The sequence below is a fragment of the Dasypus novemcinctus genome, chromosome 17 (assembly GCF_030445035.2).
Source record: "Dasypus novemcinctus isolate mDasNov1 chromosome 17, mDasNov1.1.hap2, whole genome shotgun sequence".
NCBI classification, from domain to species: Eukaryota; Metazoa; Chordata; class Mammalia; order Cingulata; family Dasypodidae; genus Dasypus; species Dasypus novemcinctus.
Window position 1 is genome coordinate 24,408,610 of NC_080689.1, and position 24,711 is coordinate 24,433,320.

The 24,711-nt window shown below is 36.0% G+C and overlaps 1 protein-coding gene across 2 annotated transcripts in view; it reads right to left on the reverse strand.

Annotated features, from left to right (window-relative positions):
- STRN (striatin) overlaps positions 1–24,711 on the reverse strand; it is a 144,833-nt gene that overhangs the window by 40,525 nt on the left and 79,597 nt on the right. The window contains exons 8-11 of one of the 2 annotated variants that reach the window (XM_071208769.1): positions 13,855–13,965; positions 11,692–11,778; positions 11,104–11,247; positions 4,076–4,212 (exon numbers count right to left, since the gene is read on the reverse strand). In XM_071208769.1, coding sequence (XP_071064870.1) covers positions 4,076–4,212; positions 11,104–11,247; positions 11,692–11,778; positions 13,855–13,965 — 479 coding nt within the window. The remainder of the gene's footprint in view (positions 1–4,075; positions 4,213–11,103; positions 11,248–11,691; positions 11,779–13,854; positions 13,966–24,711) is intronic. The other variant, XM_058278391.2, reaches the window with a different exon arrangement.

Here is a 24,711-nt window from a genome sequence, read left to right on the forward strand (position 1 = left end):
GAAGGATGGTCCAATAATGAGCCCTTGATACCGATCACTATGCTTATGAGCCTGTGTGCCTGAAATATGAACTAGACCTAGAGCTGCAGGGTGCCTGTGAGTTACTTCCTGAGAGCCTCCATGTTGCTCAAATATGGCCACTCTCTAAGAGAAACTCAGCATGTAAATGTATTACCTTCCCCCGAGCGTGGGACATGACTCCTGGGGATGAGCCTCCCTGACGCCAAGGGATTACTAGCAATCACTAACTGGTGATGCAACTAGAAAGAGACCTTGAATAAAAGGGTCAATTCAGACCAACAGAATAGCTCAGCCTACATGTAGGATCATGTGTTAAAAACTGCTTTTTGACCCTGAATAAAAGGGGGAAATGCAAAGACAAATGAGTTTATATGGCTAAGAGTCTTCAAAAAAGAATCAGGAGGTCATCAGAGGGATCGCACTTACACACACCTCAGCAGGACCCCAGAAAAAGCCAAAGTAGATACAACCCTAGGTACTGGTTCTCCTGAAGGCTACAGAGACCCACAGGGTATATGGTCATGGCAGATGGATGTGTAGTTCTGTGCCATGTCAGAGGGCCCTACTTTGGATTTTGTGCTCCTGAGTGTGATGGAGCTGGACTCAGATGTGACCTTTCTACACATGCCTCTTCTGTCACTTTTACTGAACCTGTGGTTGGGGCAGGGATGGGTGTACACTCAGGGGACTTGAATCTCTGGACTGCCCATGAGCCAGCTGGGCCCTGAGCCTCAGCAGAGATGCCACTGCTACTCTCTGGTTCGTTGGACTTACCCACGTCAGCTAACAGAGAGGTGCAGATGGTCAACCATCATACCAGGGAATCAAGAGTGCCTACAACTGCAAGCAGAAGAATTGCATCCACCATCCATGTGGAATCTAAGCCCCCTTTTGATCTAGAGGTAGAGTGGACATCACCATCCCAGGGTCCAGAGAATGGAGGAATAAAATATGGGATTAAAGTGGACTTACTGATATTCTACTATGAAACTATGTGACTAGTAATAGGAAAAACTGTAGCACTGAGGTGGAGAAAATGGCCACAGTAGTTGCTGAGGGCAGGGAGAGGGAAGAAGAGAGTGATGTGGGGGCATTTTTGGGACTTTGAGTTGTCCTAAATGATACTGCAGGGTCAGAGGCTGGACTTTATATATCCTGCCATAACCCACTGAATGTACTGGGTGAGAGTATGAACTACAGGGTAATCTATTATCCATGTAGTGCAGCAGAGCTCCAAAATGTGTTTGCCAAGTGCGATGAGTGTGCCACAGTAATTGGGGAGGTTGTTGGTGTGGGAGAAGTGGGGTGGGGGGGTTGGGGGGGTGTATGGGAACCTCTTATGTTTTTTAATGTAACATTTTTTGTGATGTATATATCTTAAAAAAATACAATTTAGAAAAATGATGGGGTGGAGGTGGGGAGTGGGTTCTATGGGAATCTCTTTTGTTTTATTAATGTAATGTTCTTTGTGATTTATTAACTTTAATTTTAAAAACTGTATAAAATTTTTTTTTAATTATTAGTAACAAAAAAAATACTCTTTGGAGGATAATATCATCTTAGGCCTCAAGTTATTTCTACAAGTTTTCAAATATAATTATTGGAACATAATAAAAAATTAACTGCACATACAGAAATAAAACAACATAAATGAAAACAAGCAGAAGCAACACTTAATAGTAACAGAACTAGAATCTGATTAACAACTTAAAATAACCAAGTTTACTATATTCAAAATAATAAAGAAAAACTGAAAATTTTCTAAGAAATCTATAAAAAATAAAAAGACCCAAATGGAAATTTTAAAAGTAAAAAATTAGATCTCAATGGATGGGTTTAACTACTCATTACACATAACTGAAAAGAGAATTAGTGAAATGGAAGATAGGTCATAAAAAAAAAAAACGAAAAACTAGAGTAAATCATGGAAAGTGAAACAGATGGAAAATACAGAAGACAGGGAATGGGAAACAGGATACAGAAAGAACATCTAATACATGCCTAACTAGTTCCAGAAAGAAAAGAGAGAAAGTTGTGCAAAAGAAGTACTTGAAGAGAAATGGCTAAAAACTTTCTAAAACTGATGAAATATATCAAGCCAAGGAGGCAGGTGTAACAACGTCAAGGTTAAATAAAATGAAACAAACACCTTGGCTGAAAACCAGGACACAGAGAGTATCAGGTGAGAAAAAACATCGGACTACTATTACATAACGAACAGTCTGTTATTCTGACTTCAGCAGAAAACAATAAAAGACAAAAAAAATTATTTAGAATTCTTGAAAAAAAAAACAAACTCTGACAACTAGAATACCCAGAGATAATATATAACCCAATTCAGTCTATATAAAGACAATTTAAGAAATAAACTGTAAACTGAGGGAACTGAGCACCAGCAGACCTTCATTAAAGAAAAATATTCAAAGTATTCTTAGGGCAAAAGGGGAGTGATCTCAGATGGATGGTCAGACATGCCAGAAAGAAGAAAAAAAGCAAAAACTGTAAGCACATAGGTAATTCTAACTGAATATAGACTGTACAAAATAATAGTCTCTTATAGGGGATAAATATAGAGAGAATTAAAATATACAAAAAGAATAACATATAAATCAGTGGAAGTTAGAGTTAAAAGTGTTCAAAAGTTTTTGCATATTAAATTTTGATAAGGTTATATGTGCCGATTTCTAGGAAATCCATGAAAAGAGTAACAAGAGAGTACTGTATAAATCTCAAAGGGAGGGGATCTGAATAATAAATAATTAAGTCCCACAGAAAAATAAAGGAACACAGTAAAGGTGGCACAAATAGATGGTGGGCTTAAAGCTAAATATATCAGTTAATTACTTTGAAAATAAATGAACTATAGGGAGCAGATATAGCTCAAGTGGTTTAGCACCTGCCTTCCACGTACAAGGTCCTGGGTTCAATCCCCAGTATCTTCTACAAAAAATAATAATAATTTTTTAAAAATAAGCAAACAAATGAACTAAATGCTCCAAGTAAATGGATGGGAAAAAATTTCAACTAAGTAGTGCTCGAATAGATGTAAAATAGACAAATATAAAAACAGTGGAAATAAAAATGATTTTAAAAAACATCTCTATTATCATAGATGTAGAGAACGAAGTACAAGGAAACTATTTAGATGAGAAGGTTAATGTAGTAGTTTTGGGTGAAGAAAAATGATGCCTTGGACTAGGGTGGGAGATGGAAAGAAGTATATGGATTTTGGCTGCTTTTGGGAGAAGTCAAAAGACTTGCACAGAGAGTGAGAATTTCTCATTTTCAAGAAGACAGTGGGTAGTGCGGGTTCCAGTTTTGGAATGCTTCCTTATCATATCCATGTTTTAGGCATCTTATATCCTCCATGTGGTATTCTTCACCCAAGAGCTACATCGTATTCTTAAACAGAGATAATGAAGTATGAAACTGAGATGATTTTATTGGAGAAATAAGACAGGTTGTAAATACTTTATGAAAAAAAAACTGTTTTCCTATTTATTACAATTAACAAATATAAATGCATTTATAAACACTTGTGGTTGGGATTAAATTATTAATAAATACATCCACAAGGTGCAAAGATTCCCAGTTTTGGTCAAATCACTGATGTGGTCAGTCTTAATATCTGGAAAGCACCCTGTATACATCCAGGCCTAACAATAATTAAAATCACTTTTTAACAATAATTAAAATCACTTTTTGATGAGTATTAAAGAAAAAAAGCAAGACATATATTACTATTGGGTAGGCATAAATTTCAACTAATTACTGGTGCCCTCAAACAAAGTAAAACCAAATTTGGTAAAAGAAAAGGGTGTTCTTTCCCTTATCTAAAACTATAGCAAAATATACTAACTGAAATATGGATTTAGGTAAGTTCCACAATTTTAATCTCTCAGCATGTGAAAATGTTGTTTATCTTTATAATATATTCATTACTTTTCAAAAGTTTGCAATTAAAACTGAACCAAATTGCCATCTTCTTCTGTAAAATAGATTTTTAATTTTTAAAAACTGAATAAAAAACAACAAAAATAAAACCACTACTCACATCATAAGTTAATGAATCTGCTTCATTGGCCACTGTAAGGCCTGCCAATTCTCCAAGTCCCAATTCACTTTCAAGGGCTTCATCTGCTCCCATGATGAATGACTTTCCCGAAGAAGGAGGGAATGTTAATGCTTCCACTGATAGAGGGTAACAAAACATAAAACAAAAATCTCTAGAGTCAGCCATTAGCCTCATTTCTTGTAACAAATACACTTCTTTTAACTGCATGTATATACTTGATTATTTTCAAATGCCTTTGTTTTTTTTTAAGATGCCAACCATAAAATAGATTTTGACATGAACTTGATATTTTAAATATAATCCTTCACCTTATATAAAAATCTGCCCATCATAGACCCAATTCCAGAACGAAGAAGGGTCAGCTTCATTTCCAGAAAAAGCTATCAAAGGAAAACACAGGCACTCCTGGCCCTCCACCCCACCTCCAGCCTTGGGCTGATAGCCGCCTCCACCACCCCATAGCCTGAAACCAGCCAAAGCTGGAGAGACAGTCCTTTAAATGCCTTTAATACAAAAAATTCAGTGAGCAGAAAATCCTGAAAAACTGATTGTTTTTTTCATATACTTTTTTTGAAAGAAAATATCTGCAAAGTGTTAATACCATTAATACAAAAAGAATTCCTATAAATTAATAACAAAATGATAAACCAACAGGAAAAAATTGGCAAAAGAGTAGGCAATTATAAAATAAATACAAAACGAATGTCCAAAAACAGATGCCTAACATTAGTTGTCAGAAAAACACAAATAGATTTTCCCCCATGTTTTCTTAATTTTTTTATTACAGAAGTTGTGACTTTACAGAACAATCATGCATAACATATAGGATTGCCATACATCACCCCACCACCAACACTCTTCACTGCTGTGGTGCTTTATTTATATCTTAACCATTACTAAAGACATCATCTAATTAGAAAAAAAAAACATGAAACAAAATCAGTAATCTACTCTCCTTTTCACTATACAGAAAAGTAGTAAGACTACAAGAAAGTAAGTTTTCCTCATTCGATATCTGATTCTAATTATACAAATTATTTCTTGCAAAATTACTAAACAAAATAAGTGACAATGAACACTGCTGGTCTTATTAAAAATAAAATTAGTTCTATAACTTAGAAGAATGCAGAAAATTTCTAATGCTAATGATTAAAATTGTAAAATGTGCCTATTTGAGGCAAAATTAATATTGGTATTAGCAGTCAGGATTGTTATCTGAGGAGGGCTACAGGGGTAGTGAGTAGAATACAGCATGCACAGGACTTCTGGGGTCCTGGTGATGTTCTGTTTCCTTACCTAGGCAGTGGTGATATCAATGAGTTCACTTTGTGACAATTCATGGAACTGTACCCTAATGACCTAAACACTTTTCTGTAGGTATGTTATACTTCTTTGGAAAAGATTTTAAAGGTGCCCATTTCAACACTTTCATTACCTGCCAATTGTGCTTCAAAATATCAGGTTTAATTTGTGATTAACTTAAATGTTTACTTCTTATCGGAATAAACTAATCCACTCTCTTCCATAATCATCATAAAACAACCACTAAAAGGAAAATCCAAATTAAAAGAGATCTTTAGTTTTGTCAATAATAAAATGTCACTCTTGATAAATGAAAATTATTCTGAAAAATGACATCTGTCATTTAGAAAATATTCTGTCTCTATTAGAATTATGCATGATGTATCTATGAGTTAAGGTGAAATTTCTGAAAAAATACTATTTTTAAGTTACAGGAATAAGAGAAAAACTAACTTTTCTACTTTATCTGCACTGTTGTAGAATAAATGAAAATGATTTCAATTATAAAAGAAAAGTAAGAGATGGTCTTTCAGTAGTTCTCTAGAGGTGGTTAATTTACTGATGGCAAATATTTATGAGATAAATGGAGGAATTCAGTAGTTTATACTTTGCAAAAGGGATAAAGTTAATTTGTTCTTAAAAGTAATGTCAATTGTGCTCCAAAACTGTAGTTTTACTGTTTACTGTTTATCTATAACCACTGGCTAGGTTCCCAGTCAATCCAATACAAACCCTATCCTCTCCCTAGCTCACTTCTCTGTTGCAAAGACACACAGTAATCTAGAGGGCCTATACATAGTGTGGGCTAAATTTAACTACTGTTCGATTATACACAAATGGCCAAGTAAAATTTGAGAACAATGGAGGGCAACTACGTTCACACAGACCAGTGAGTACCAGCAGAATTCAGGGCTGGAAAACAACCCAAATGCCCATCAACAGATGAGTGGATCAATAAAATGTGGTATATACATATAATGGAATACTACTCGGCTTTAAGAACAAATACACTGCAAACACACGTGATAATATGGATGAATCTTGAGAACCTTATGCTGAGTGAAGCAATCCAAGCATTGAAGGACAAATACTACATGACCTCAATGATATGAAATAAGCAAGCTGCCTCAGAGAGCTAGAGACTGGAAGATAGGTTTACAGGAAATCGGGGAGTGGAGAAGGATGTGAGCTGACGTCTGCAGGGGTGGAATCTATGATGAGCTGGCGGTAAGTATGAGCACAAAGAAGAGATAAAATAGGGGGCAAGGGGTTGCCTTTGGGTGGGGCTTTGTGGGTATGAGGGGGGCTGGGGATGGGCGGATGGGTAATATTGTCCAAAAAATTGGGGGGAGGGAGGGGCAACATACGAACATAGGAGATTGTCAGGTGTTGGTTGAGAGTAAAATGCTTAGAATACCGTAGCAAAATATAATTAGGAGGGTTACCTGTTTAGGATGCTCGGAGGGAATGTTCTGACGCAAGACAGACTCCTGGGGAGTGTGTGAGTGCTCATTTTGCCAGGGTGGGTTGTACCATTAGGTAGAGACCCAAGTGGTGAGAGTGGGGGTGGACCCACATCCTGGGGAGGACTAATGCCATCAAATAGAGGGAACTGTATCTCTCGAGAGAAAGGGTGGCTCCCAGGGCATTAGGGCAGTTGAGCAAGTCAGGCCCTGAACACTGTTGCCAAGTATCTCTGGACGTGGCTCCTCGGGAAATGGAGATTGGCTGTCGCTGTGGGCCCCAAGGGGAGGGGGAAAATGGATGTTGAATGGATGGAACCAAGGTAAGTGTGGGGGCAAGAGAGAAGTTTCACGAGAGTACACAAGGATAGATATAAAACATGTAATATTACACCAAAAACATATAGGGGACGACAGACTAATAATGTAAACCACAATATAAAACATAGGATAACTAAAAAATTTAGAAAACTGTATAGCCTAAAGTATGGACCACAATGTAAGCACAGATGTCACCTTGTTTGAAAGCTATTGTCTCAGAGTCTGTACATCAGTTTCAGTAAATATGATATGAATAAGTTAAAAGATTATCGCTGTGGAAGGGAAAAGGTTTTATGGTGGATGTGTGGGAGTACTGTATATTGTATATATGAATTACTGTGATCTAGGGCTCTTGCGAAGAGAAGCTCAATAATCAGGAAAAAAGAAAAGAAAAAGATAGGAAGTAGATGGGGTTCACTGCCATGCCAGTTGGCCCTTCTTTGGTGCTGGTGTTTCTGTGTGATGGAGCTGGACTCAGATGGGATCTCTTTTCACAAGACTTTCATGCTACTTTACTGGAATTGTAGTTGGTGCTGGGGCTTAAGATGTATCTAGGGGATTTGAATCTCTGCACTGACAATATGATAGCCAGGCCCTGAGCCTCAACAGACTTCAGCTCCTACACTCTGATTTATTGGACTCACTCCACTCAGCTAACATGGAGTTGAAGAATGTCAACCACCACACCATGGAGCCTAGAGTGCCTACAACTGAAAGCAGGAGGATTGCATCCAATATCCATGTGGAATCTAAACCCTCTCTTGACATAGATGTGGAATGGACTCAACCAAGCCAAGGTCCACAGGAAGGAGGAATACAGTAAGGATCAGAGTGGACTTAATTATATTCTATTCATGAACTATTGTGGTTAATGATCGAGAAAATGTGGCATTGATGTGGAAAAAGTGGCCATGGTGGCTGCTGGGTGCAGGGAATGGGAGGAAGAAAAGAGATGTGGAGGCATTCTTGGGACTTGGAGTTGTCCTGGGTGGTGCCCCAGGGACAACTGCCAGATGTTGTATGTCCTCCCATGGCCCACTGGATGGAACGTGGGAAAGTGCGGGCTACGGTGTGGAACACGGGACATGGGGTGCAGCGATGTTCAGAGATGTACTCACCAGACGCAATGGATGCGACATGATGATGGGGGAGAGTGTTACTGTGGGGGGAGTGGTGGGGTGGGGGTGGTGGGGGCGAATGGGGACCTCATATTTTTTTTTTTGAATGTAATATCTTTTAAAAAAATGAATAAATTGAGTAGAATTTGGAAAAAAAAAAAAGAATTCAGGGCTGGAAAGAGAGAGTGATAATGAGCATCACCGATTTGCCTGCTCTCTAAACTGACTAGATCTTAAGATTCTATGTGACATTTCTATCTGGTAACAACATCAGAAATATTACTGGCTTTCCCATCATCATTTTACAAAATTATCTAGCTGTGCCTCTTAAGTTTGACACTGTCTTCTGAATGATTAAAATAAAATTAAAGTAATGAAAGTGTGTGTGTATGTATTCTTTCTCTCTCTCACACACACACACACACAAATAACTATGTCCTTAAGTTCTAATATACCTCACTGGAAAGCACACACAGGCTACAGAAGCTTTTTCTGAAAGTGACTGGAAACCAAGGAGCATCAGACAGAGGGAATTAAAAATACAGTCCATGGGAAGCGGATGTGGCTCAAGCAATTGGGCTCCTGCCTACCACATAGGAGGTCCAGGGTTTGATACCCAGGGCCTCCTGGTGAAGGCAAGCTGCCCCACGTAGAGTGCTACCCCACGCAGGAATGCTGACACACATGGAGAGCTGGCACAGCAAGATGCAACAAAAAGAGACACAGAGGAGAAATAATAAGAGATGTAGTAGACCAGGAAGTTGAGGTGGTGCAAGAGAATGATCACCTGTCTCCCATTCCGGAAGGTCCCAGGATCGGTTCCTGGAGCTGCCTAATGAGAATACAAGCAGACACAGAAGGACACACAGCAAATGGACAGACAGAGCAGACAATTGCGGGGGGGGAGGGGAGGATAAGTAAAGAAATCTTAAAAAAAAAATACAATCTAAGTGCTTTTTCTATTTCTGAAAAATCTGGAGTGAGGAGGAGGCCACTGTTATAGACCAGGGGTTCTTAGCATTTTTTGTTCCATGGACCCCTTTGCCAGTCAGGTGAAAACTATGGAACCCTTCTCAGAAAGCAGAAGCAGATAGTTTTTTCACACTCGACAATGGCATGTCTTTAAATTTTGGGATTATTCAAAATTACGTTTTACAACTTTCCCATAATTTCAATACCTGATAACCTAACACAATTCAAGATCTGTTCAAATGGTCATTTTTGGCAATTAGAAATTTGAGTTTTCTCACAGCATTATAAAATCATCTCCACCATCCTTACCAACCTTTTGCAGGCAGTTACCTACTGCACTCAGAACACACTATATATAAAAAAAAAACTTACTAAGTCCATACTATATTGTGTATTATTTAATAAATATATCAACCCACACCAACCGTCCCCACGAGAATAGTGGTTTTTTAAAATTTTCAATTCAAGCTCACAGACCCTCTGAAATGTTTTCACAGTTCCCTTGGGGGTCTGTAAACCCTGGTTAAGAACCCTGTTATAGACAAGTATGTTAAACATTCACTGTTTCAGTTTTAAGATTCTTAAATATTTTTCTATAAAGAATACTTTTTGTGCCCTATATAATGCTTTTGTACATCTATCACTTGGTAAATAGTACATATTTGGCCTCCGTTATTAGAATTCTGCGTGAGTTAAGTATGACCTAAGATGAAATCTCTGATAAAACACTATTTTTAAGTTTTAGAATAAGAGAAAAACTAACTTTTCTCCTTTATCTAGAATCAATCTTAGAATAAATGAGACAGATTAAAATTCTCATTTCTATGCTGTCAAAAGAATTAAATCTCTTAGTAAACAACATACATATTAATAAGGACCATGATTTCACATGTGTAATTCAAAAGACATGGGTCTAAATCAAATAAATTGTGTGTCTGGAGTATAATGTGTAGATTCTTCTTCATTTGATGTATGGGTAATAAATTCAAAGCATACTTTAATTAATTTTAACAAATACCCATGTAATGATCAAAATTTTCAGTGAAAAAGTATTCTAACCATGAAAGTTTATGTCTCTACAAAATGTAACTAAATTTAAAAATAAGAAAAATGCATATGATTATTCTGTGGCTTTCTTTCCAAACTGTTTTGTTAAACAATAATTTGAAATGGCATATACTCTGCAAATAATCAAATTTAAATTTCAAGGTAATTTTTAAAAATATTCATTTGAAAAATATTCATTAATCAAGATTACTTTTATATAAATCTTGATATTCAGCTACTGCAAATATTCATTTAAAAATCAATTTCTACACATAGGAAATGGATAAAATTAGAACTTGTATCTAAGAGACCAAAATAATTTATTTATATATCACAAGATTATACTGTAAAAAACTGGAAACAACCTAAATACCCAAAAGGGTTATGATTCAGTATTAAGTCTAAAATGTAATATACAATCTTAAAATTATAACTACAAAAATCATGTTTATGGGGCAGTGTTAAGTAAATAAGACAAAACAGAATTATTCTACATGATAACTTTGAAAAAATTATATGCATGTGGACATGGGCTAGAAGGAAACAAGGAAAAACAGAAATCAGAAAACATGACTAGACTTTCAAGTGACTTTTTTTTTCATTTATTAATAATAAACTGCTTAACTGAATCTAAGAAAGCCAAAATTTAGAGAATACTTTATAAATTAAACATTTACACAACGAAAGTCTTTTCTCATACAGACACAGAGTCCTTTCTAGTGACTGAATTTAGATATGTGTATCCAAGTGGTTTTTTGTGTTCCAGAGTGCCTGAAATACTTGCCTTCATCTGCCCTACTTATTTCATGTTCAGGAAGCCTGGAGCTGCTGGGTCTGGAAGGTGAACCCACAGATGGCTGCAATGAGGGAAGTTCATCAACATCTCTCAAATTAGCAAGCATATCTTGTAGTTTTGACCTATTGGGCCCTAGCATAAAAGAAGGGGGGAAGGAACAAAACAGAAGAAATAGAATTACTCAGCTGCATGAAAATTGTACCACAAATTTATTCACATTTGCCAACATTTATCTTTGATAAAGACACTCCCTTTCTTATTTTCAGAAGAAACTTCTATTTCTTGAAAAGAACTGTAATTTACATATATGTATAAAATTTACCTAATGAACTAACATCACTATTTGCATGAAAAAGAATGCTTCTGTCTAATTTGGACCATTAAAAGTAATATTATTCTACAGTTAAATCCTTGTAATATTACTTTAAATGTAGACAGATACCACAAACTGTGAGGCTACTGTGTAATGAATTAAGCAGTAACATCACTGTTTGTTTAAAGTAAGTTGTATTCATTGCCTTACATCCTGAAGCTATGGTACCAGAGGTGAAGTCTTATGTCCTGCCAATTGCTTACCTGAGCTTTGATCCATCATTCTCCCACATCCCTGTTTTGACTGTTTTATATAGGATAGAGGCTGAAACAGATCTTCGGTAGTTTTTCCTGTTATAGAAGTTTAATTAAGAATGGGAAAATCTTACCCATAGTCCGTTATGGTTTTTTTCCTATACCAGCAAAAGATACAACTATTTTAAGCAACTTTACCACCTAGAAATATATTTTAAGACAGTACAATTAAAGTACACAATTTGACTGGAAATATTTCTATTAGACCATATAAAAGAGACTCAAACTTTTCCAATGAGTAACAGTTCAATTATAAAAACTATTTATGGTACAGATTCATACACCAAATCAAAGCTTTAGTTCAGGTCTGTTTTTATCATAGGTCTTCACTTGTTCCTAGACTACTTTTTATTATGATAATATGAACTGAAGAGGATAAACATAATGTACTGAACCTCAGTCTACAGTATCTATCTTCAGTGAAAAAAATTAAATTTCTCCTCCATCATTTTTCTTTGCCATACTGAAAAATAAAGTGCTATATGCATCAATACTGATGGTAATTCCCATATTCAGGAAATCCAATTGCTTCTATTATAATATTGTTCCAGTCAAATGGTGTGGTTTTAAACCTTACGTGCTAATGTCCAACTACAGTGATGCCTGATATTTGATAAGCACTGAATAATCAACATAAGAATAGGTAGATGAATTCAATTTAAGTCCTGGCTACTTTACCAAACAAAATGGGGGAAAAAAAAAAAAAACGCATTCATTTTGTAGTATAAGACCTAAAGAAATATATCAATTAAAATATTCTCCTTGTTTCTCATGTATAATATACAAATTTCCCTCAAAATTTCAGTTTAACTGGTTTTATCATTTATCCAAAAAGCTATGACAAATCATGTCTTACTATGTTTAAGTTTAAATTTTTTATCAGTGTATTTGGATTAAAGGTAAAAAATATTTTCATATTTTTAATATTAATCTCTCTCCTTGTGATTTAATTCTTAGTGAGAAAGTTCCAAAAGACATCATCTCTGAGTGTATTATGGTTGATATTGTGCTAATATCAATAACACTAATAAATGACTTTTTTATTAACTCAAGCTAAATACCTACAAATTCTAAGATAGTTTAAATAAAAATTTAAATGTTTTCAAGTAACCAGCATACAATAAAAGAATGTTCTAATAGAAATACCTGTTCTTTGATAAGTCAGCATCACTATAAAATAAGAGAAAAAGAAAAAGCACATCCTACCAGACGTCTGCAACTTTTAACTACAATTCTCACTAAGATTCTCATTCTCACTTTACACTACTTTAATATCATGAAGGATAAAATTCCTATTGTCTTAAAAGAGAGGTCCATGTTCATATAGTCAATATGAGTAGAAGAACAAGGAGGGAAGAGATGTTTACGATAGTTTTCAGGGATATGTGAAAACTTCTGTATTTCGTTTTTTATATACTTTACTAGATCTATGACTAAATTAATAGTCTAAATAATGAAAAGGTTATGCACATATGATCCACAGGGCTAGAAATTTTATTTTGGCTTCTGTTATTGATGCAGCACACATTTTACTGAAAAGAAAAAAGCTACTTGGTAAGATTATCATAAATGAAATTTATACATTTATGAATTAGATTATAAATAATTTTAAAAATTACATATTTGGCTATGTGCCCTGTATAGCATATAGTGGTAAGAACAAATGAATTGCGTGCTATGAACACATAGAACATTCAGGGGTAGAAATTAACTTTTTTTCTGCCTCCAAGATCTACAATTATAAGCAGTGCTTTTGAGATTTATAAGTTGTCAACACTGAAAAATCACTGTTGTGAACCAGGATACATACTTTTAAAACTCAAATTATCACTGTGTTTGAATACATAGCACAACACTATCATGAGGCTCTGTATTTATGACTGGGATATATTATGATTCCTTAATCATTCATGGATTGGTGTTTTGGGTTTTTTTTAGTTCAAAATCAAATAGGTAACCATTTAATTTCAACCCCTGAGAGCAGGTGAAAAGGAAAGAGGTCAGGAGCAGCAAAGAAAAAGAGTAAGTAGTTTTAGGAAAACATTGAAAAAAAATATAAGGATGTGAAAGATGCAAGATTTATGATTTACAGATACAATGTTTTCCACTTACTCTTCACCCCCTTTTTCCCCTTTCTCTCCTTTTTGTATTGCTCCTTCAGTTTGGTAATTACTCCCTGGTCCACATTCCAGGCTTCAGGCATGAGACACTGGTCTTCCTTTTCTAAACAGAGTAAAACAAATGAAACAGCCTTTTTCAACAGAATATTGAATACTAGAAGTAAATTTGTCAGACTGACATAACCATTTTCTTCATATTATTACTAATTAAAAAGTAATTATTGCTTATCATTAGAGATATCAGTCACACAAGATATAACATCCGAGAAACAATGGTCAATTAATTTTCCTAGGTAATAATATTAAATTTCTCTTAAAAGAAACAGGAAAAATACCTGGAAAATTTAAATAACTTTTAGTAAATTAAGCCCAAAATTTTATAATCAAGAACCCTCCATTTCCTCCCTAGTTTCTGAATTCAATTAGTATTGGATGATTCACAAAAATCACTTCTTTATATGAGAGATTATAATTAAGAGAATGTACAAAATAGTCTTCAATAATCTTTTCATTTAAAAGATATTATATTTTGGCATGTGTTCACTGACAAATGATAATTTTTGTTTTACAGACTATGAATAGTAGCAATTTATAAAGCAAAATTTAAACAATTTAAGTAATTAGTTACTTTATAAATTCCTAAAAAGAGAAAAGGGAAACTTTGAGCTTCCAATAGAAAAGAAATTCAATCATCCATTTTCCCTATTTCAGGAGGAGGAAATTCAAAAAATAAAAATGTTATACACTTTACAATTACTAGAAAACTATATGTTATATTAATTCTGTATAAGTTTTAGCTCGGAACTCTTGCTTGAACCAAAGATTCCTAATTCAACTATTCACTCTATGTCTCCTTTAAAAGTCTAACAGATATCTCAAATTAAACATGTGCACAACCAAACTACCAGATCTTTCTACTCATCCGACCTGTTCCACCTATTCTCAGGTGATGGCAACTCCATATTTCCAGTTGCACAGACCAAAAATCTGTCTCACGCCCCATAGCAAGTCTATCAAATATTTCAAAATTTTAATAATACTACCAGAATCTGACTACTCAGCACATCTACCGCTACCACCTTGATATTTTGCTAAAGTTATTGTAAAAATTATACAATATCTAAGTATATTCTCAATACTTGTTACCCTGTATAGTCTATTCTCAACATAGCAGCCAGAGTGATGCTTTAGGAGGAAAAGTCAGATAGTGTTACTCTGCCGCTCAAAATTCTTCAATGATTCCCTATCTCATCAGTGCCCATCTCACACAGGGTCCTACTTGATTTGATCATTTCTTACTAATTCCCCCTGAATCACTCTGTTCAGCAGTCAGAAGGGAGAATTTCCATACCTATTTCAGCCAGCTTCTCCTAAAGAATTCAACAAAAACTTTGATCAGAATTCCCAGTTTGTGACCTGCCCTACAGAATTTGGACTTGTCCACCCCCCATTTGTTTAATTCCTATAAAAACAATCTCATTTTACATTATACACACACATCTCCTGTTGATTCTGTTTCTCCAGAGAAACCTAATACAACATCTTTGGTTAAATTTATTCCTAATTCTTTTAGTGGCTATTGTAAATGGATTTTTTTCTCTTGATTTCCTCTACATATCGTTTATGACTAGTGTACAGAAACACTACTGATTTTTGTGTGTTGACCTATTTTGCCACTTTGCTGAATTCTTTTATTAGCTCTAATAGCTTTGTTGTGGATTTTTCAGGATCTTCTATATATAAGACTATTCATTTGCAAACAAAGAAATTTTACTTCTCCCTTTCCAGTCTGAATTCCTTTTATTTCTTCTTCTTGCTTAACTGCTCTGGCTACAACTTGCACTACAATGTTGAATCAAGAGCAGTTGCAGTAATGGACATCATCTTGTTTCTGATCTTGAAGGGAATGCCTTCAGACTTTTACCATTATGTATGATGTTAGCTGTGGGTTTTTCATATTTGCCCTTTATCAAGTTGAGGAAGTTTCTTTCTATTCCTAGATTTCAAGTGTTTTCATCAAGAAAGGATGCTGAATTTTGTCACATATCTTTTCTGTGTCAACTGAATGTTTTTTTCCCCTCCCTTCATGCCATTAATGTGGTGTGTGACGTTAATTAATTTCCCTATGTTGGCTCACCCTTGCATAACTGAGATAAATTTCACTTGATCGTGGTATATAATTTTTAATGTGCTGTTAGATTTGTTTTGCTGGTATTTTATTGAAGATTTTTGCATCTATATTCATAAGGGGAAATGGACTATAATTTCTTCTCTTGTGCTACCTTTATCTGGCTTTGGTATTGGGATAGAATAGTCCCTCAGAATAATTTAGGAAGTGTTTCTTCCCCTCCAAATTTTTGGAAGAGTCTGAGCAGTATTGGTATTAATCTGTCTTCAAATATTTTGTAAAATTCACTAGTAAATCCACGAGGTCTTAGGTTTTCCTTGTCCTCTACAAAAAGCATAAAATAGTTAAGGAGAGACTAGGGTTTATTTTCAAATATTGTGACTAACTTCCAATAATTCCTTATCAGTAGAAGTACTGGCAAAATAACAGATATTTCAGATTAGATTTAATTCTTTGGTATAAGCATGAAACTGTTATTGACAGCTTTCCATGGCTAGCCTCTTAAGAAACCCGTAAGAAACCCAAGGGTTATGAGTGACAATGAAGCTTATAGTATATAATGCAGGGCAGGCAAGGGTGATAAAGTAATTTTTTTAAAAAGGAAAAGTCAAAAGTAATTTTATACTCTAGAGAAACTAAAATCTATTTAGTAGAGGTTTAATGTTACAGCAAACCAAAAGTTAAACTTCATAATGACCAAAATTAAAACTTGTAGCTGGAACACTCTGCCATTATACCAAAACTTACATTGTACAACTATTTGAGGAAACTTGCATCTTGGCATAACAGTCTAACTCCTCCTACCCCTTGGGGCAGGGACACCAAACCGTTTTCTTTCCACAAACGTGTGAATTTCATATCATAAAATAAATCAGAAAGGTATAAAGCAAGATTAAAATGTAATTCTCTTATCACTTTTGCTTTTTTTTCCTTTCTGACATAGGCAAGTATATTTTCACTTTTGGAGTCATATACTGCTTAATTTAGCAAGCTTGAAAGTTTGTAAAATTTGACTTTTTGAATAAAAAGAAAGTCTAGGACTTTATGGCTATTAATTTCACTACCAAAATAGCTAAGGTACTCAATCCATTTTAATAATTATAGTTCTTTTAAATATCACTTGAAAAATTCTTTGAGGACACTCGACCCAAGACTATACAATATCCAAAGAAAAACATATGACCTGGGTTTTGAAGTTTTTCACCACAATTACCTGGTATGAAGTTCGACCTGCTACTTCCTCTCATGCCTTCTTCATTTACTAAATACAAACTGTCAGTTTTTTAATATTGGACCTTTTCTTCCAAGGCCCTATCATAAAACTTTGGAAACCTGCATTTACAGCCTTTGAACACCAACATCTTAAAATGAGACTAAAGCCTAGAGCCATATTTTTTGTTAAAAGTTTGTCACCAAAGATTTACCAATCTTGGAGGTTTCACTACCTAAAAAACAAATGAGTTCTAGATATTCCCATAAATCTTCAAACTTCGAATTGTAATTCTAATGAATTTTTGAAACAACATTTCTACTGAAGAAAAGGCAACTGCACTTGTAACATCAACACTATGAAAATATAAGTGATAGCAACAAAGAGACCTACTACTATTTCCAAAGACCAAGATTTTCCATGGCAAAGTCTAAAAATAAAGGCAGAGGAAATGAGATACTAAATAATACCATTATCATAAAAATAATCAATTTCTATCTTTGTCTTTCTTTTGCTGCATGAGGAAACAAAGAAGTCAAATAGAGGATTGTTATGCTCAGCCAAACACGAAAACTTTAAGAACAGATATTCCCTATAATTCTTTCAAGGCATTATTTTATACGTTTAAAAATCTTCAAAAATAATGAGTTATGTAGCCTTGTGAGTATTTTGTAATCAAGTTTCTTGAATTTCTATAACAAATTCTTCAAGCTATTCAACTTTTCTAAGAGTCATAACTCAAAAGTCCCTTTTACACGGGATCTATCCCATGGTTACAAAGCAGCTTCCTCCTCTGTTGAACGTGAGAGTGGCTCTATTGTTCCCTCAGGATCCCAAGTCGCTCCAAGTCATCTTTGTCTGTTTTCCAACACTCTTTATGTCAAATTGTCAGGGAATACCTTTAGAAACTTTCTTTTTTTTAATTATTATTCTTTTTTTTAATTTATTTCTCTCCCCTTCCCCTCCCCTCCCAGTTGTCTGCTCTCTGTGTCCATTCGCTGTGTGTTCTTCCATGACCGCTTCTATCCTTATCAGCAGCACCGGGAATCTGTTTCTTTTTGTTGCATCATCTTGCTGTGTCAGCTCTCCGCGTGTGCGGCGCCATTCTTGGGTAGGCTGCGCTTTCTTTCGTGTTGGGCAGCTCCCCTTATGGGGCGCACTCCTTGCGTGTGGGGCTCCCCTATGCGGGGGACACCCCTGTGTGGCAGGGCACTCCTTGTGCACATCAGCACTGCGCATGGGCCAGCTCCACACGGGTCAAGGAGGCCCAAGGTTTGAACCGCAGACCTCCCATGTGGTAAGCGGACGCCTTATCCATTGGGCCAAGTCTGCTTTAGGAACTTTCTTTATATCAGATAGCTCCTGCTTTACCAAGAATGAGGGTACAGCAGTACAAAGTGAATTATGGTTTCTGAGTTACAGTGCATTGCACTGCTCCAGGATTGTCAGTAGATAAGAGTTAAAATTCCTCCATTTGGGGAAGAGGCCTGCCATAGATGAGTTCTCTTTGTTAGTATATTGTCTAGCAAAAGTTGTCTGATGTGTGTCTTTCTGATGGCTTAATTTATTTCTACTTCTGATAAAATTGGCTGGAATGTTATTTTTTCTGTTTAATAGGTTAGGTCTCTTGAGAACTGGAACTGGTTTCCCTCTGTATTTAATTTTGTCTCAGAAGGTTTGCCTTGCTTTTTTTAAATTTCTCTCCCCTTCCTGGTACCCCACCCTACCGCCGGTTGTCTGCTCTCTGTGTCCATTCACTGTGTATTCTTCTGTGGCCACTTCTATCCTTATCTGTGGCACTGGGAATCTGTGTTTCTTTCTGTTGCGTCATCTTGCTGTGTCAGCTCTCCGCATATGCAGCGCCATTCTTGGGTAGGCTGCACTTTCTTTCGCGCTGGGCAGCTCCCCTTATGGGGTGCACTCCTTGCACGTGGGGCTCCCCTACGCGGGGGACACCCCTGTGTGGCAGGGCACTCCTTGCGTGCATCAACACTGTGCATGAGCCAGCTCCACATGGGACAAGGAGGCCCAGGGTTTGAAGTGCAGACCTCCCATGTGGTAGGTGGATGCCCTATCCATTGGGCCAAGTCTGCTTCCCCGTTTTAAATCTTATAACCTTTTGTGTTCCTCATAATGTGTACCTTTTATACTTACTTGACTTTTTGTATTGTACCATTTTGAGTCCCTTCTCATTTCTTTCTGTATACATTTTTCAAATATTTTCTTTGTAGTTACCATGGAATTATACTGAACATTTTTTTAGGTTCTTTTTTTGTCTTTATTTATTTTTTTAAAATTACATTAAAAAAATATGAGATTCCCATATACCCCCCACCCGCCTCACCCCACTCCTCCCCCCATAACAACTATACTGAACATTCTAAATCTATAACAATCATATTTGATTTGATACCAGTTAACTTCAATAGCATATACATGCACTGTTCCTATACCCCTCCACCTCATTTTTTTGCTGTACCTCTGTTTCGAATTATATCTTTACACATTGTATGTCAAAAGACATAGACTTTATTATCACTTTTTATCCATTTACAATTTAGAACTAGTACAATGTAAAAAATGGAGTAACATACCCAAAAATACAATATAGCAGTACCGGCATTTTTAATTACTCATATGGCACCGCTCAAACAAATATCAACGCAATGGTTCAGCTTAAACAATGGGAATTTATTTGCTTACGGTTTTGAGGCTAAAAGAAAGTCAAAATCAAGGCATCATCAAGGCAATGCCTTCTCTCTGAAGGTAGCTGCCAGTGATTCTTGGCCCTTAGCTTATCCATGGCAAGGCACATAATGGTGCCTCCTATCTCTTCCTTCTCCTCCAGCTTCTGTTAATATTTAACTTCTTCCTTCCTGTGGCTTTCTCTCACTCTGTCTGAATTTCACCCCGCTATAAAGGTCTCCAGTAATAGAAGTAAGACCCATTCTGGCGAGTGTGTAGCTCAGTGGTTTGAGTACCTGCTTCCCATGTACGAGGTTCTGGGTTCAATCTCTGGTACCTCCCAGATTCATCTGAGCCACACCTTAATTGAAGTAACATAATCAAAATGTCCTACTGACAATGAGCTTATACCCACAGGCATGGATTAGACTTTAAGAACATGTTTTTCTGGACAACATACAGTTTCAACCACTGCAACTGGCTTTAATGGACGTCTATTTCTTTATACTGCTTCAATCCATTATCTAGTATCCTTTACTTTGGGTCTAAAGAACTCTTTAGTAGTGCTTATAGGGCAATTCTGGTAGTTGTGAACTTGAGATCTGATGAACGTGAGATGCTTAATGACGTTCCACAGGCCTCTTAGGTTCTATTCACTTTTTTTTTTTAATGTATTGTTATTTTCTTTTTTTTCCTCTTCCCCTCCCCCTCCCTGCTGTTTTTGCTGTGTCCATTCACTGTGTGATCTTCTGTATCTATTTCTCTTTTTGTCTTCTTTTCTTGTCTTTCTCCTCTAGCACTCACCAGGATTCGATCCTGGGGACCTCTGATGTGGAGAGAGGTTCCCGGTCAATCGCACCACCTCAGTTCCTGGTCCCTGCTGTGCATCACCTTGACTCTCCCCTTTGTCTCTCTTTTGTTGTGTCATCATCTTTCTGTGTGGCCCACTTGCGTGAGCATTGGCTCACTGCACAGGCACTTGGCTCACCACATGGGCACTCACACAGACATTTGGCTCACCATGCAGGCACTGGCTCACCACATGGGTACTGGCTCACCACGTGGGCATCCATGTGGGCACTTGGCTCGCCATGCAGGCCCTCGTGTGGGCACCTGATTACCATGTGGGCACATGGCTCACCACGTAGGCACCCGCACCGGCACTTGGCTCACCGCATGGCCACTCAGTTCACCATGTGGGCACAGGCTTGCCATGCAGGCACATTTTCTCTTCTTCTTCTTCTTCACCAAGAGGCCCCAAGGATTGAACTGGGGTCCTCCCATATGGTAGGCAGAGGCCTTATCACTTGAGCCACATCCACTTCCCTCTATTCACTTTTATTCATTCTTTTTTTCCTTCTGCTCCTCAGCCTGAATCATTTCAATTGTCTTGACTTAGAGTTCACTGATTCTTTCTTCTCTTGTTGATATACTCAAGGAAACTTTTCACTTCAGTTATTGTGGTCTGAACTCCAGTGTTTGGTTCCTTTTAAAATTCCTGTCTCTTTATTGAGATTCTCATATTGTTCATTCCTTATTTTCCTGCCATACTTTAGTTCTTTTCCTGTGTTTTCTTTTATTTTACTGAGCATACTGAAGATCATTTTTTAAAAAGTCTTTGATTTGTACAAAGTCTGGTTTTCTTCACTGATGGTTATCACTTTCTTATCTTGTTCCTTTGGATGGGCCCTCATTTCCTGTTTGTCTTTTAATCTTTTGTTGCACGCTTAAATGTTTTAAAGTATTAAGTCTGGGATTTAATCCCTGACCTGTCTATTCCCTAAGTCTTTATCTATTCTAGTAATGTGACAGAGATTTTCTCAAGAGACAGGAGCTAGCAAACAAAAACAAAAAAAAACACCTTTTACAGTCTTCGCCAATTGACTCTGTGTTCCATGGTGTTCTGCTTCAGAATTCAGCCCTCCTTCAAGATTTTAGCCAGAAGGTAATGCAAAATGGAAAGTTCTCTCTGATTTTTTTTAGCTTGGGTCTTGTTCTAGGTTTGTGCTTGCTCATCGCCTTAGGAATTCTCATTTTTAAGAATTGGAATGCCAACCTCTACACCCTTGAAAATAGACCTTCTCATCCTCTTGGGGTGCAATACTGTATGATTTAAAGCAGATAATCCTTTGCCCCAGGCTACTTCAACTTAATTTTTCTTACACTTCTTTAGCTGTCAGCAAGCTGCTTCTGTCTGCAGGGCAAGTTCTGAGAGCCTAGATGAGTTTCCAGGTTTAGTGCTTGTATTAGTCAGCAAAGGAGTGCTGATGCAAACTACCAGAACTCTGTTGGCTTTTATAAAGGCTATTTATTTGGGGTAGAAGTTTACAGTCACAAGGACCTAAAGAGTCCAACTCAAGGTACATTAAGAGGTACTTTCTCACCCAAAGTCTGTTACCACATGTTGACACAAGATGGCGGGTGACGTCTGCAGGGGTTCAGCCTTCCTCTTTCCTCTTAAGGCTCCATGGGTCCAGCTTCTTCTGATGTCAGTTGTAGGCTGGCATAAGGATAGTCACTCTTCTGAGGGCTTGTTTCTTTCTGAGCTCAGCTGCTCTGTTCTCTTCACAAGGTCAACTATGGGCTATTAGGCTCATCTCTCTTCCCAGGGCCTCTGCCATGTCTAATGAGCTGTCTCTCTTCCTCTGTGTTTTCTTTTCTGTGTATCTACTTCTGTGCGAGAGTCTGTTTTATCAGCCCAAGGGGCTGGGACTCAGTGCTGCATTGTACTCAAATGATGTGGTTGAATCAAAGCCCTAACCTTAACATAATTTAATCAGACATCTCATCTGAATCTAATACAATCAAAGGGTATCTTGTCCAGAGAAACAGATCAGCTTACAAACATAATCAATACCTCTTTTAGAATTCATAAATAACATCAAACTGCCACACTCATTAACAGAACTATCCAATACACTACTAAAGAGTATGACAACTCAGATGTGGAAACACTAACTTGAATTTTTACCAGTTACTTTATCAAAGTAGGTTTAAAATGTACACACATGTAACCTTTAAACTCTGAGACACTACATGTTAGAGCAAAGAAGTTACACATGGACAATTCAGCTGTTGTTGGAAAGAAACCAATTCAATGTCTTTGTCAAGTGTTTGCCAATAAAATAGCCAACCAATATTGAAACAGATGTATGACTCTTCAGAGAAAGTCCTCAGTGGATCTAGCTATATTTGTGGAATTGTTGCCTAAAATATCTGAGTAATTTGATACATAATCTCAGTAATAAGAAGAGAGTCTTGCTTCACTTTAACCTCTACATGGTTTCCCAACTTTGCTCTGATGAAAGAACAATTAGATAGTAGTCAGTGATTAAGTAATCGTCCTAAATAATTCTTCAAGTATTTGCTACAAAAATTAAAAGAAGTGGCATTACAGCTATCACAGAGACTCTAAAGATAGGATCTTAAAGGGCTAAATATATTCATGGAAAATTTACACAAATTAAGGAAAAGTAAAGACAGATGAAAAACCTACTGTATGCCATGGTTATAAATTACTACTGTCAAGATTATCCTTATACCAGAAACTCACTTTTTAATAATACTGGGGTAAATGAACCTAACCTATCAACCAGATTAGAAAGTATCTGTCCCGTAAGTATAAAGGAACAGTAGAATGTAAGCTGGGCTCAAAAGTTTAAGTAGTGCCTCTCCTTTATGTGAAATTTCAATAAAAGAAAAAGATACTCCTGACATAGTAAATGGTTTGTGACAGGTAAGGGGGAAATAAAGTCTATCTTGAACACAAAGCAGAAAATCAGCAACATAAACATAATCTCTCCTCCAGACTTTGTGTTACTGAGATTTACAGTTAACAGAGAAGTTTTCTTTCCTTGAGGCAATTGTAAACCATGTTCACATTATAGTGTTTCAGTCCAAAAAAATAAAAAAAGGTTATAAAAAAAAAATCTTATTTTTATGTAGGGCTGGGGAAGGATAGTGGGACTGAGAAGTGACTGCTAAGGGGTGTGGAGTTTTTCTTTTTAGAGTAATGAAATTGTTCCAGAATTTTTTTGTGGTGATAAACACACAACACTGTGATTATACTAAAAGCCACTGATTATACACTTTGGATAGACTGCATGACACATGAATACATCTCAATAAAATCACTTTTTTTAAAAAATCCTATTTTTGTTTATTAAAAATATGAGGTAAACTTGCCCAAGAGAGTCTTATTAGTAACTATATAATGACCAAGTGTGAGGAAAGAAAAATTTGAACAAAATTTTTAACATGAATGAGAGAGGAAAAGGTATCTTAATTTTTCCTTTTGGCTTTAGAATTCTGATTTTTATATTTCCTTCAGAGAAAAAAATATGCAAAAATTAGGTTTTAGATTAGTATTCTAATGTTTGTAACTAAAAATATGAAAAAGTTCTTCATTTTAGGTAACAAAATACACTAAGCAACACTTAGAAGTGGTATCTGAATTGAAGTCTTAAGAGATGTGATTTTACAAGTGGATCTACATCTAAATAAAAATAAATGAGTATACAAAACAACTTTGAATCATATTTGCAGCTTTTTTATGGGCAAACTATTAACTTAAATGAAAATCTATTTAAAATAAAAACCATTAGTTCATATTTAAAGAAAACTTAATGGACATTTTTATAAAGATAAACTTAAAACAATATGAAAATCATTAGAAGCAATATATTCTTTCAATAAATATTTGCCTAAATATTAGGTCATTAGGGTATATTTAAACAATCTACCAGGATGTTCTTGAGTTTCAAAGGGTAAAAAGCAATACAAACCAGAAGTCTCATCCTACATATTTTCATAAAAGTCTTAATATA